This window comes from Pollicipes pollicipes, unplaced genomic scaffold (genome assembly GCF_011947565.3).
Source record: "Pollicipes pollicipes isolate AB1234 unplaced genomic scaffold, Ppol_2.1 Scaffold_7261;HRSCAF=8764_pilon_pilon_pilon, whole genome shotgun sequence".
Taxonomy (NCBI): Eukaryota; Metazoa; Arthropoda; class Thecostraca; order Pollicipedomorpha; family Pollicipedidae; genus Pollicipes; species Pollicipes pollicipes.
In genome coordinates this window covers 23,430,303-23,444,690 of record NW_023597054.1, presented here as the reverse complement: position 1 = coordinate 23,444,690, position 14,388 = coordinate 23,430,303, and the positions used below count along the sequence as shown (strand labels likewise).

Genomic DNA, 14,388 nt, shown 5'->3' with positions numbered 1-14,388 from the left:
TTCACCCTGGATCGACGCAGATAGCTGGATTGAGGTAGGTAGCAAAGTGCACAGACGCCGTTGCCGTTGCCTATTTGTCCAATACTGCATCAACAATGACGTCATGGACCCATTGGATAGGAGTGGACGTGGAGCTGGACAATGCTGCATCAACGATGACGTGACGAATCCATTGGATTGGAGCAGACGTGGAGCGGACAATGCTGCATTAACAATGACGTCATGGATCCATCGGATTGGAGCAGACGTGGAGCGGACAAAGCCGCCGGTCCCTGGGTGCGATAGGCACCGCTAGAGAGAGAGAGCTCTGGAGAGAGCTCAGTATCGACGCAGGACCTCCAGAGATGTCGTGTACATGATGCAAGACGCAGCAAGTGATGCTGGCTGCACTTTTTCACGATTGGCAGCGATAATATAATTATCCCGCTGTCGAAAAATGTTCAGGTGAAAGGTAATTCTGAACAACTTTTACGGTCATTAAAGGGAGTCCTGTAACACGGTGAACAGTCAGGTAGGTCTGGTTAGGAGCCGCTAGCAGAGCCTACGAGTGGGAAGATCGTGTAACGAAAATTCTGGCCATGAAGATCCCTAGATCAAGATAAGGTGGCGTAACCAGCCCAGCGTGTAGACCGCTCATGTTTCACCAAAGCTTTTTGACGGAGGGATTGCTGGATTCATGACCCTATTGTTTCTTTTTGTTTATTTGCATTGGGGTCGCGTTAAATAAAGCGGGATTGGCACGGAAGTCAAGTTTAAACCGTGTTGTGCTTGTAGGTGTACACTTTCGAAACAGGGGGCAGGCCGGGTGGGTGGGGCGTCCCACCCGGGCCAGGAGGGCCTGTCATTTCCGCGGACGATGGGCCTGGAAGCCTGCATAAGTGAGCATGCGGGCCATGCGCTTCAATAATTGAACTTATTTTAAGCAAACCGATACTTAAAATGACAGTATCAAGTAGCCTTTAAGGCGCGACTGCACGTGTGACAGCTGTGATTGACCATGTGTGTCATCCAGAGGGCATTCCCAGCAGGAACATCCGAGGCGTTGCCTCAAGAAGCCGCGTCTACCACGACAATCGACTTTGAGTTACACGTGAGGAAAGCTGCGGGACTACTTCCGCTATCCATACAGTACCCCTCCTTCGCGAAGAGACTCTTCCGTTACACAGTGATCATTTTGGAGAAATTAGAACATCACACGGGCCCACGGGAACGCGATTTTCGCCCGGTCTTACTTTCACTAAAGCGGCATTTTGTGCACTGGCACCACAGGCAAAGACAAGGCGGGAAAATCGGTATGAAAATCGGAAAGGTGGTATAGTGATAAGTCAAGTATTAGGGATTTCGCGGGGCTGATAGCTGATATTGCATTTGTATATTTTGCTCGTTTCAGCCAAATTAAAATTCTAGCACAGTTCTTGGCCCTTAAGACCCTTAAGACCTTATACTCTTAAGGATAATTGGTGAAAAGGTTGATCTGCTCCACTCCGACATAGCAAACTGTTAGCTGTTTTCAGATACGGTGAGATGCCACATAGTTGCCACATGGATCGCCGACCGTCCTTCACACGTCCCGAAAAATACCTGGAAAGTCAAATTGCACCCTCAACCCCCAGCGTGACTAGACATTGTGTCAGGATCGTACCAAGCCTGTGGGTGGTTTGGTGTTTACGGTGTTCAGTAAGACCGCCACCCTGTTCCTAAAGAAGACCAGAATGCCATGCACAAGCTAGTAACGCTCGGATCATGGCTTCATATGAGACGGTGATTTTAATAAAACACACAGTGCCTCTAAATGCAAGAAGGTAGGAACTTTCAAAAGGGGCAAGAGGAGATATTCAAATTCCAAGTCGGTTTTTTCATGCATTGCCGCACGGTCATTGTTAGGCTTTGACGAAAACCGGGCAAAATATGGCCCGAACGTCTATATCTAAATAGAATGAGCCTCTTAAAAAGAACTGTTCCCCATACCTTAGCCGTGCGTTTTAGAAAACAAGATTTTTAGAACGACTGCATGAAAAAGACAGCACGAGTAGCGAAGAGCAGATCACAGTCACTCAAAACAGTTTCGCATTACCTTGTCAGCCAACAACTCTTAGCAACATAACTCAACGATAAAACGAGATTATAATCCCACGTAGTAACAACACCTATAGCCCTAACAGGCGTCCATATTCTCCTGAACTCTTGCCGGTCCGTGCCAGCTCCGTCCGCGTAGGCGAGGTTGTGGAGGTGTTCCAGGAGGAGGGTCGGCAGCTGGACCCCGCTGGTCGGGCCGGGCACTCCTCCCCTCAGCGCGCGTCGCACCGCTGCAGGTTACGCTCCGGCCGCAGCACGAAGTCGATGATGTGGACCACGCCGTTGGCGACGGGGATGTCGGCGCGAATCACCTGCGCCTGCTTGCTGACGGTGGAGATGCGGCCTGGAACGACGGCGCTGGCGTCAGCGGCGTCCGCTGGACGGCCGGCGGCCCGGCCCGGCGGGCGGCGGGCGGGCACCGGCCAGCGGGTGGCGGCGGCTGAGCGGGACAGGCGGGCTCCGCTGCGATCACCGACAAAGCCTCGTTCAGGGGCCACTCCTCTAACACACACGACATCGGCGCGTCTGCTACAGCAGGCGGGCCCCGTTGCGGTCACCGACAGAGCCGCGGTCAGGCGCCACTCTTCTAACACACACAACACCGGCGCGTCTGCTACAGCAGGCGAGCGACAGAGGCGACCGCCGCTCGCCCGGCGGCGTCTACTCACGCGTGTAGCCGTCGGTGACGACCTGCAGCTGCAGCTCCTGCCCGTCGAGCAGCGTCTCCAGCCACTGGCCGTCGCGCACGCCGGCGCTGTAGAACGCGCCCGGCACCAGGTGGTACAGCAGAGAGTCTGCGAACGCGGCAGCACAGCGCCGGTCAACGAGGAGCGGCCGCTGCCGGCATCGCGACGCCGACTACCGACAGACAGCTGGCGTCGCCGTCACGCCCCGTCTGTCGTTACGGCCCGCCTGCCGTCACGGCCTCCGTGACCGTCCCAGTAACGGCCACTGCCTCCGCCGCAGTGGCCTCTAGTGCTGCACGCCAGAGGCACGTCACCGTCCTTGTCGGATACCGTATGCCGCAGCCCGTCGGCGCGGTATGCCGATCTGCACGTATGTATGCTGCGTACGCCGCTGCATGAATGTAGTCGACAGGTATGTGCAGGTGTAGCACCTAACCTTTGCAAGTAATACGACATCCCAAGCTATCTAAACAATGTTTAACGATATGATTATAACTGGTCTGGATATAACTATAACTGGATATATAACTGGTTCGGACACACGTCACACAGTGTGACCCCAATCACAGCCTGATCGTCGGTTACAGTGTACAGCGATATCGCGAGTGAGAGTCCTGCCGCCGCACAGCGACCCGGGATGCTGCGGGCACCGGCTTCCGCCGGGCACCAAGAGCAGGCGAGGAGCGGCGGCGACGGCAGCCCACAGTACGCGGCCGGCGCACCCCGTCCGCCGCTGACAGCGGCTCAGCACACATACTCTGCATGACGATGGAGCTGTTGCTGAAGTCCTCGGACACATTCTCCGTGTCGCTGAAGGCCGCCGAGATGGGCAGGAACAGCGTCAGCGGCGCCTCCTGGCTCAGCAGCTCAGTCACCCCCAGCCTCGCCACTATGCTGGCGATGCCTGCAGCGACCGCACAGCGACTGTCAGCACCGACAAGCCGCCGCAGCGCGCTGAAAGCCACCAGCTCACACCGCGTGCTGCACTCGAACGCTAACAACTGTTTCCGTGTCTGCAATTCTATCCGCGCGGTTGTCCTATCAGTTGCGACCACAGTCGGCCGGTTGGTCGCCACGGCAGCTCACCGCCGAAGTCGAGGTCGGCGCACTCCCGCGTCGTGACGTACTCCAGCGCATTCACGCTGGCTTCGGCCACCAGTGCCCTGTCGATTACGTGCACCACGCCGCTGGAGGCGCTGGCGTCGCTGCGCAGCACCTGCGCCCCGTTCACGGTCACCACGCGCTGCAACGAGACGCCAACTCCGTCACATATCGTTCGTGTTCTGGTAACGACGGGCGGGTGACGAGGGTTTGGCAGCAGGCCCCGTAGCAGTGCGTGGTCCGCGAGCGCAGTTGCGAGCTTATGCGAACTGACGTGAATGCCAGGAATGAGAGCTTACAACGGGCATTATGAGCCCGATGAGCGCGACTGGACAGCGGATGGTATGTGTGTCGAACTATCCGGCGCAAATCTCGGTCGCCACTGCCGAAAAGGAAACAGGGTTTAACGGATTCGAAGCTGCATGCAGGAAACGTCACGCCGCTGTCTCACAGAATATTTACACTCCTCTGGAACAGCAACATTTGTGCGGACGCGAAGTGAGACAGTTTGCTTCCGGACGCGCCTCTCGGGTCGGCGCGTTCGGCAAGCCGCGCCGCCCGCACCGCCCGGCAGCGACGGCCTCGGCGCTTGGCCGGGCTCACCTTGCTGTAGCGGCTCATCTGGTAGATGTTGATGCGCAGCGTGGCGCCGCTGGGACTGGCGCTCTTCACCACCATGTTGTCGTTGAAGCTGGCCAGCTTGAGCGCCACGGGCGTGATGTGGTGCAGCAGCAGCCGGCGCAGCCGCTCCGGGTCGGCCGTCAGCTGAGCGCGCAGGTTGTATGGCAGCATGGCCCAGGCCTCGTCCGTGAAGGCGAACACGGTGAACCCTCCTGTCGGCGCGCAAATGACGCAGTCGCTGGTCAGAGATGTCGCCGCGTCGCGGCTTCTGAGCGTCACAGAGCCACGTCACCACACTAGGTCGAAACGATTTAAGGGAACAGTTCCACCGAAAAATTATATTGAGTATACTTCCTATGAGACAATCCCGCACAATCAAATTAATGTGTGCATCCTTCCTCATCACAGCAGTTTTTGCTCCACATTGTAATAATTCAGCGACATCTTAGCCGTAGTCCCAACCCTTTAGGAGAAAGCAAGCTGCGGTGTTAATAAGGAGCAGCGCACGAATTATACCGCAGAACAGGTAGACCACGAGGCAGATAGCCAAGACTACAACGAAATTGAGAGACTCAGAGACGATTAAAGATATTGAAACATGTGGAGACAAGACGACGCCGTCTCGTAGAAACGTGGGGAAATATGGGCTGAGCAGAAAATACCGGCGGCCAGAAAGCGAAGGTCCTTTGGCCGACCCTCAGCGAGCAGACAGTCTAGCGGAAAAAAACGCGGCCGGAAAAACCACAGTTCCGTGGCGCACACGCCCATAATGATGCAAGCATAAACAGCGAGAGCAGCCTCAAGCCTTCCATGCTCTGTGTGTCACTTTAAGTGCGCTGAGGTTTTTAGTTATCTTCAGTATCTCCCTGGCATCTTTGCTCGAACTTCCATCCACGTTGCTCGTCACTGGAAGGCAGTGGTAGCGGCGAAGGAAGGTAGTGGTAGCAATGCTCACAACAGCCGATGTGAATGCACTAAAGGTGGGTGTGTCTCTCATTCGGTGCACTTCACGGACAGCTGCGCCTAATTTTCCGTTGGAGTGCCTTATGTGTGCCTGACCATTTCCTAGCCGAAAGCAGACTGGGATGGTTACAGTTTGGAACTTGGAAAGCGCGCAAAGAATGCGTCGGCGTGAAGGAACAGCACTCGGTTTTCAAACGATTGTTGGCAAAAGGCGTGTTATTTGTTCAGACGTTTGCGCAGATGTGCAAAAAGTTGTGTATGGGGAGGCACGGGAACCGATGAGATCAGAGAGACTAGGTCCGAAAAGTTTAGCATCGACCCCAGTTGCGTTGGCTGGAAAGAAAACAAAACAATCCCTATTGACTACCAACTTAAGGGTTTCCGCTGCTTCTGAATGTATGCTTTGTAGCGGTCCGGCAATCTGACTTCATTGCAAGTGCCCTTATGTAGTATTATCTCCGGCACTGACGGAGCCCTATCTCCGGCACCTATGGAGCCCCATCTCTGGCACTGATGGAACCCCGCCTCCAACACTTATGGAGTCCTATCTCCGGAACTTATGGAGTCCCATCTCCGGCACCTATGGAGCCCATCTTTGGCACTCATGGAACCCCACCTCCGGCACTTATGGAACCCAATCTCTGGCACTTATGGAGCCCATCTCTGGCACTCATGGAACCCACCCCCGGCACTTATGGAGTCCCATCTCCGGCACCTATGGAGCCCCATCTCCGGCATTTATGGAGCCCCATCTCCAGCACTTATTGAGCTCCATCTCCGGCGCGCGAGATGCGTCATGCACAGCCCTGGCTCCGGCGCTTATCATAAGACGGCCAGTAAAGCCGCTCAGGCCATGCAGCAGCATTGACTCCACCGACCTCGTTGACTTAAAACCAGCATCACTAGCTTTTAGTAGATAATTTTCATAAAAATTTCACGTGTGTGTCATGACACGAGTTAAGACATCCAGAGTTTTGAGGTTAGTCATTGCTAAACGTAGTTCTTGCGTTTAGCATGATGATATTGGTGACCCGTAAGTTAAAACACTTAGAAGACGAGTAATCCCTGTCTCGACCTTTCGCGTCCCATAACTTTCACGTCACCATTGCCACGTGTTAGTCAGTTCAGTTCATGATGGAGTGGCAGTGATCCTCGTGGGGTACTTTGACTATAAACATTAGCATTCCATATCACATGACCTAGACATTGAAAGATCCTTTCAAAAACCACTGCATTGACTACGCTGATAATGTTACCGTCTCACATCTTCGAAACCTAGGACATTGTCATCTCGTGCAGATTAGACAGTGATCTAGCAGAGGAATGGGCTTTTGTGACCGTGTCCCAAACCCGTCCCCCGGGGAGGTGACGGGGTCCCCTAATATCCAAGGCCCCAGGACTTTTGGACAGTTCGAGACGCTTGTAAGGCTTCTGAAATATAAAAAACGGCCCTTGGGACATCAAATGGGACCATGAGTCCTTACAGTCCACCTGAATCCAAAAGCCCCATATAGCAACGAAGTAGCCGCCTTCAATGAAAATGTCCCCTGTTTTTCGGCACCCTCCCGTGCGAAATCCTGGCTACGCCATTGCATACGAAATTGCCAAAAGTGCGGCGCAAAGCGCTAATTTCTCGAGATTTCTGGCGTGCAGACCTCTGGGAGTTAGCTGACCGCGCAATGATCTGATATGGTAAAGATTCAAGCCCTCCGATCAGGGTCAAAGATCTTCAAACCCAGCCAGCGAAAGTTGCATAAAGATCTGCCGAATGGCTCACTTCGGACATTCAAAAAACCGGACGGATGCAGCGCACCAGCACCTTGTCTGGAGAGAGTTAAATTGCGCCAACAGATTCTAAGATGACCTGCTTTGCGGGCGAGCCTTTCACGCTGCCAAACACAAGCACCGCATGCAACAATAACACAGTTACATAATAGCAGACATCAGCTGCGACCATCTGCCGAAAAGACGAGCACAAGGCCGCTGCCGAGGCCGGCCCAGTGCAGCGGCGGCAGCGACAGCGGGCCGACGCGTCAGCGACAGTCGCCGTGCCGCCGGCCGGCTGCCGGGACCGCCAGGCCCCACGCGCGGCGAAAGGTGCGCGTCGGGCCAGGTGGCGCACCGCCCGCCGTCAGATGGCCGGCTAGGGTGGCGACACGGCACTGCTGGCCGGCGGCAGCTGCGGGCGAGGGAGCCGCCGGCGTCGCTCCCACGGCACAGGCACGGGTCCTCTGCGCCGCGCACGCGCATCTCACAGGCGCAGCCGGCGGGGGGTGGCGTAACGCAGCCCGTCAGCTGGACGGCTCTGGGTTAGGCCCACCCTCCGATGCGAAGTGCCGTTAATGTCGCGCTGGATCAAAGCGGCGTCCGATGATCATTAAAGCACAATTTAGAGCCCACATGTCCCTTCTTTCAGCAGCCAGCAGGCCAACGAAACACATTCACCGTGAATTTAGCAATCGCCGAGCTGGCAAGATGCGAGTCGTCCAGGACAATGCCACGAAGAGAGCACCTTTCCTACTCTCCTCTGTGATCACAGCTAGAGGGCTTCAACGGTTGGGTAAGCCCGTGCGTACCCACGTGAAATGGGTAACGGTTGAGTGGGGTCCAGATTTAAGAAAATTACGGCTATGGGTCGTTTACAAAATGCCGGGTGGATGCTTCTTAACAAAAGAAGCGCGATGCACGTCGTCGCGTGCCCTTTTGCAGAGCACCACCGCCTACAGAATCCACATTAGAACCCAAGTGCATGGTGCGACCGGGATTCGAACCCGGACACCAAGCGGGAACCGAAGGCGTTAACCCCCCGGCTATTCGCCCCTCGAGTGGATGCTTCAGGACATGCTATATGACTTTACTTCTTGAGCTTATTTTAGTCATAATTAGCTCTATTCACCTTCCTTTTGCTAATTTCAACCCAAAAGAGGAGGTTTGAGCGTAAGCCATCCAGAAACACACTTATACCAAAGCGCTGAGAATGATTTAGCATTTAAGTATCATTATGAACTAATAATTCAGAGCAAAAGTGCTGAAAAACGCAGAGATAGATAACGAGTGGGTACAAATCATAACGAGTGCGTAGCGGGTGGATATGGGCACAGCCCCATGGGTAGCGGGTGGACATGGATATAATCCCATGGGTAGCGGATGGATATGGGCACAACCCCATGGGTAGCGGGTGGATTGGGCACAACAAAGCTTAGCCGTGTAGGCCCCTAGCCTTAGCCATATGACCCATCCTTACAGCATTACTGCCATAAATCCGATCCAACTCTGCGTCGAACACACATAACACACAACACCAAAGGGCAATAAACAGTCAGCAGTGCGCTATTAAAGGGGCGATAGGACGAGCAGTCATCTCAAGCCACGCTGCCAGCACGCAGCCGCCCTCACGTTTACCGAACGTTGCTGGATATGTTGCTATATATATATATATATATATATATATATATATATATATATATATATATATATATATCATAACTAGCGCGTAACATGCGACATTCATTGTGCTCGATATACTTAAGCTTTGCCACGTTATATGGACTTAAGCTGTAAAAAACGATCACAAGTATGGCTTGGGTGATGAGCATATCAGAAACTGTATCTGGCGTATGAGAAGCACACCGCCCTGATTTGCTCGCCCTAGATCCATGCGCTAAGGTATGGACAACAAATTTTGTCAGTTCATTTCGAAGGTTTTCATGCAGGCTTGGTGGAATCAAAATAGACTCCAAATGAATTCTCCATCGTCTTGACAAGTGTTTGAGAGAGCGTCTGCCCTGTTCTGGACCGGCTTGAACATGTGGCCGTGCTGCAGCGCGTGGGCGACTGAGGCTGCAGCGGGCGCTTCAGTCACCATAGTGCTTGTGGCACTATGACGCTGACTCGAATGATGAAAAAACGGATGCACTACAGCCTTGTCTCGTCATTTAAACACTTTGTCCGGACGTTATCCATCAATAGTTTTGGGGCGAATAGACGGTGAATTAAAAATTGTAAGGATGGATTTTTGGGTCGTAGGCTGCTGAAAAAACTTGCTGGAAAAACACTCATCACCACCCAGAAGGGTTACTCCAGCCTGATGGGCACTTTCCCCACCTCCTTTGAGCCAAACAACTGCCAACATATCCGCCCGACGGTGGCCATATTTTCGCCGCTCTATCAGCTGACTTACGATGACGACATGAGAGCAGCGCTGTTATGACGAATACCGATGACATAACTGGTCCCAACCAAGAAACACAAGGTGCTGTGCCTTGTCAATGCAAGACTGAACCACGGAACATTGGTCGACAAGGTAACGGGCGTGTGGTCTAAGGGCCAACAATGTGACAGAAAACCTGGGCGACGAGACGCAGGGATCTGACCTGTTTGCTATGATCCAGAGCTGCAATAAGACACGGAACCATCTGTGAACGGAGACCAGCCACGCTGGGTTGAGACGAACGACTGAGCATGGTTCGCTGGAGGACGCATGCATACAATTGGAGGACGCACACATGCAGGAAATGACAACCAGACCGGTGAGAGGGGGGGGGAGGGGCGGGGGCAGGGAGGTGTTTGCCACTCACCTCGCGAGAGCAGCAGCTTCTCCAGGCCGGCGCGCTCCACCAGCGCCATGAAGCGCAGCAGGCCGAGCTGGCGCAGTCGCTCAGGCAGCGAGGTGGTCGACTTGACCCGGCTGCTGCCCGCCACCGGCTCCGGCCCGCTGGCGGCCGCCTGCAGCGCCACCTGCGGCCCCTGTTGCAGTACCCCGGGTCCAGCCAGCCGCGGTCGGCCGTCCAGCCGCGCCGGCGCCACCACCACCACGTTCGACTCATCCAGCTGGGCGGTGAACAGGTCAGTGTTGACGCCGTTCAGCGAGGCGTCCTCGGCCGGCGACGCGACCGGTGCGGCCGGCAGCAGCCGCGCCCCACTCGCCGGCTGCACGTAGGTGGGCACCTTGTCGGAGGCCTGGCCCTGGCCGTAGCGGCCCTGCTCGGGCGGCAGGTACGAGACCGGCGGCGGGGCGCTGCTGGCGACGATGGCCGGCCGCAGCACGGACGTGGGCACCGGCCGGCGCGGCCCCGGCGCCAGGCTGCTGACCAAGGTCCGCGTGTACGACGGCAGCGGCGCGCCGCCGGTCAGCGTCGCCGGGAACACGCCCGAGGTGAAGGAGGCCTGGACCGGCCCGGCCGTCAGCGTCGCCGCCGGTCCCACGCCCACGCCCACCGTTGTCGAGTGATAGTGCGAGTGGAAATGGGTGTGGTGGTTGAGGCTTCCTTTGGCGCCGAGGCCGATCTGCCCTCCGCCTCCCCCGGGATACACACCGGTACCAGCGCCCGCGCCTCCTCCAGTGCTTCCCGTTCCACCGGGATATCCTCCTCCTCCTCCTCCACTGCCGAGACCTCCGGTTCCTGTTCCTCCACCGCCCTGTCCTCCAGCGCCACCAGGATATCCTCCTCCTCCCCCTCCTTGACCTCCAGGCCCCTTTCCTCCGCCACCATGTCCTCCGGTGCCACCAGGATACCCTCCTCCTCCTCCTCCGCTGCTGCCGCCGCCGCCGTGCCCTCCAGTACCCCCTGGGTAGCCACCCCCTCCACCGCCGTGACCTCCAGTACCGCCGGGATATCCTCCTCCTCCGCTGCCGCCGTGTCCTCCTCCACCGCCACCGGGATATCCTCCTCCTCCGCTGCCGCCGTGTCCTCCTCCACCGCCACCGGGATATCCTCCTCCACCTGCCGCCGCCGTGTCCTCCTCCTCCGCCGCCGTGTCCTCCTCCGCTGCCGCCGGGATATCCTCCTCCTCCGCCGCCGCCGTGTCCTCCACCACCGCCACCGGGATATCCTCCACCTCCGCCGCCGCCGTGTCCTCCTCCGCCGCCGCCGGGATATCCTCCACCTCCGCCACCGCCGTGTCCTCCTCCGCCGCCGCCGGGATATCCTCCACCTCCACCTCCTCCGCCGCCGGTGGGTGGGCCGTAGGAGCCGGACGGAGGCCGGATGTTGGGCGGTCCGTAGGTGGTCAGCGGCCGCGTCACCGGTCCGTACGTCCCCGACGGCCGCACTGGTGGGCCGTAGCTGCCGGACGGACGGCCCTTGCCGCCGCCGTGGCCGCCCTTGCCGCCGCCGTGGCCGCCCTTGCCGCTGCCGTGGCCGCCCTTGCCCTTCCCCGAGCCACCATAGTGCGTCGGCACTTTACTAGCCCCCGGATAGCCGTGCTTGTGCGACTGTCCTCCTCCTTTGCCCTTGTTGAAGAACGGAAAGAAGAAGGCGTCTGCCAGCGAGGCCAGCCCGAGGGCCAGCAGCACGACCGACCACTTCATACCGGCACCACAGCGGACACACCGAGCGGCCGTCGTCACACGGGCCGCGCTGGTCCCCTCCGAGCGACGACCGGGGCGCGAGTGTGGCACCGAGCCGGCGCCGGCCGCTGGTCGACTTTCCTCTCGACGAGACGCGGGCGGACGACACTTTTTCTTTCAATGCGAACAGGGACCATTACAAAACCGCCTCGTCCCGAATGCCGAAACCCCGGGTGTCGCAGCGGCCGCAGAACAATGTGGCGCGGGTGGCGCAAAGTGCGGCCTCGCTCCACCCCTCCGATGCGGCTCAAGCCGTGCGAAACGGAAAAGGAAAGTGAGACCTTAGCCACTATACACGCCAGCTCCTCTGAATGGGACAACCATGCATATTCCGCCGACAACACGGCTTGGTAATGACTGCGGCGGCACGCACCCCGTCTCGGGCTTTGCACAACTGAGCGCGGCACGGCGAGTCGTCCTGGCCGAGGCCGGACGAGACGCCATTGTGGCGACAGCGCCGTCTCACAATGCCCGGCGCGACTCTGCAGGGGACGGCGGTGGTCGGGCGGCAGGATCAATCATCCTGCGCGCCGCCGCCGCCTGGCCGCCGCGAATGACGGCGGCGTTCCTCGTTGACCTGAGGGAATGATGCTTATCGCGGCATTGACCTTGCCTTGATCGGCCGACGGCACTGAACTAGCTGCTGCAACACTCCAGTTACATGCACTCGGTATGTGTCCAAGGCAAGGACGTGTTCAGATCAGACATCTACGATAACGGGAGACGTGCCAACAGCAGATCACCCTCAGCCGCAACCAATTTGCATAATTTGACGGCGTCACGTCATCATTTTCATTTTGCAGCAGCTGTTATTGCCACGTTATAGGCGTGAAACGGCCGTAAAATATTTATTACAAGTTAGCGCTGTGATGAGGCTCATAATCCGCTCCGCGCCTGGCGCACCACCACCATGTGCTACAAATGTTTTAAAACACCTATGAAAAAGTCAGATTTTTTCTCAAATTACGTAAGTTGTTCAGTGCATTAGCGAGAAACATTATTCACACAGATAAGACAGAAGCCTTATTCTTATATCTCTATTCTCCAAGGAATAGGGCTAACACTTTTGTCTTATCCACGATTTCTTAATTAAAAGAGTTGACAGAGAATACGTGGTCACGAGCCCTTTCCTGGACATTACCTACCATGGCAGTCGCAGTGACGGCACGGGCCGTGGCACGTCCGGGATCCGACTCCAGGACACACTGTACGAAACTGCGCTGGAGTCCATGATGCTACCCCTAGCCATGAGGAGTCCAGGGACCCGATTCCAGGACACACCGTGCGAGTCCAAGCGCGAGTCCATGATTCTACCCCTAGCCATGAGGGGTGGAACTCCTAGCCACCTCACCACCACATCGTGATTGAAGTCAAAAGGGTAAGTCGTGCATGCCTGCAAATTATTCTTCGATAAGGAAATAACACAGGTACCTTGCGTTTTGTGTACGAAGATGCGTTAAGTTAAGCCCTAAGTCTTCCATATATGATATCTGGATGGTGAACGACCACAGATCGAGTACAAGCACGTATCGGGCCAGGGTTTTGTGGCGTACTTCCTACCACCAAAACTTTATTTCTTCATAGAGGCTGACAGAAGATTGAGCGTGTATTCATACATGAGCTATTTAGGATTTGGTGTAAGATAAGTTAGATAACGGTGGTGTTTGCCAGGGGTGCTGGTGGCATACCTACAGGTCGATAGAACTACACCCTGGCGCGTTCACTCACGAATGCACTTGTACGGCTGGCACGACAATGGGAGTGTTCAAACCGGCTCATGACCGATTTGTCGAACCCACACTGCAGACAAACCAGGGCCCGAGAGCATTCTCGCATCACTTAGGTTTTGGACGGACCGACATTCATTCTATTTCGGAGCACGTGCGTTGCACGTAGCGTCCTCCTAGTAAGCGTCTGTCCTGAGAGCCTGCGGGCTTGTATATTCAATTTTGTGAAAGCAACTACTAACTTCAGCACGCGTTTACGTGGAGATACGTATATTGTACAAAGTTATTGCAGGCACAGTTATTATTACACAGTTATTATGGCACTCAAGAGGAAGGCTGTCGTGCTGAGTCTTCAATCGCTCCAGTTTGCTATGGGATGAGTGATGAGTTTTCTATGGCGCTATTTTTGGGATGGGTTTTGATGATGTGGTACCGCCATGGCGTTCTTGGCGGGGAGCTCACTTTACCCTGCCTCCGGGCGGCCGGTTGAATGCGACGCGCTCCGATGCAGGGGCGCAGTAAGTCTTGGCAAAGGGGAAGGGGACAGAGTTGACAGGGAGTGTCCCCTGCTGGGGAGCGCACCTTCCTGCCCCTTCCCCAAAAATACTGGAATTGGCTCTCTTGATTTCAAAGAAACATGATTTTCTTAATTTTTTTGTGTTACCTTCTTAGCTGAAGCACAAATCAGACGTCACCGGAAGATTTACCACTGCTTGCTTTTGTCAATATACTGGAGAAGCCAGACGTCAAATAACCGCATCGAATAAAGGAACGGTGCTTTTCATCTTGCAATTGTTCAGTGAACTCTTCTCAACAGAGAGCACCAAAAGGTTTCGGAGGAAGTTTCGGAGTCATACAGTGATGT

At 55.9% G+C, this 14,388-nt stretch overlaps 1 protein-coding gene across 1 annotated transcript; it reads right to left on the bottom strand.

Moving 5' to 3' along the window:
- Positions 1-1,157: 1,157 nt before the first annotated feature.
- On the bottom strand, positions 1,158-11,757 carry LOC119111204 (uncharacterized). The gene is made up of 9 exons (XM_037235024.1): positions 11,577-11,757; positions 10,763-11,076; positions 10,510-10,613; positions 10,025-10,467; positions 4,467-4,696; positions 3,849-4,005; positions 3,520-3,666; positions 2,745-2,870; positions 1,158-2,419 (listed from the first exon to the last, which is right to left on the bottom strand). The coding sequence occupies exons 1-9, from the start codon at positions 11,755-11,757 to the stop codon at positions 2,289-2,291; spliced, it is 1,833 nt and encodes a 610-aa protein (XP_037090919.1). The 3' UTR covers positions 1,158-2,288.
- Between the last annotated feature and the right edge of the window lie 2,631 nt (positions 11,758-14,388).

Coding starts and splice junctions, on each gene's coding strand:
- LOC119111204 (XM_037235024.1), bottom strand. CDS start 11,757: ATGAAGTGGTCGGTCGTGCTGCTGGCCCTCGGGCTGGCCTCGCTGGCA. Junction 2,871..3,519: donor CAGCTCCATCGTCATGCAGA/GTATGTGTGCTG, acceptor CCGCGTTCGCAG/ACTCTCTGCTGTACCACCTG. Junction 2,420..2,744: donor CGTCACCGACGGCTACACGC/GTGAGTAGACGC, acceptor CCGTCGTTCCAG/GCCGCATCTCCACCGTCAGC.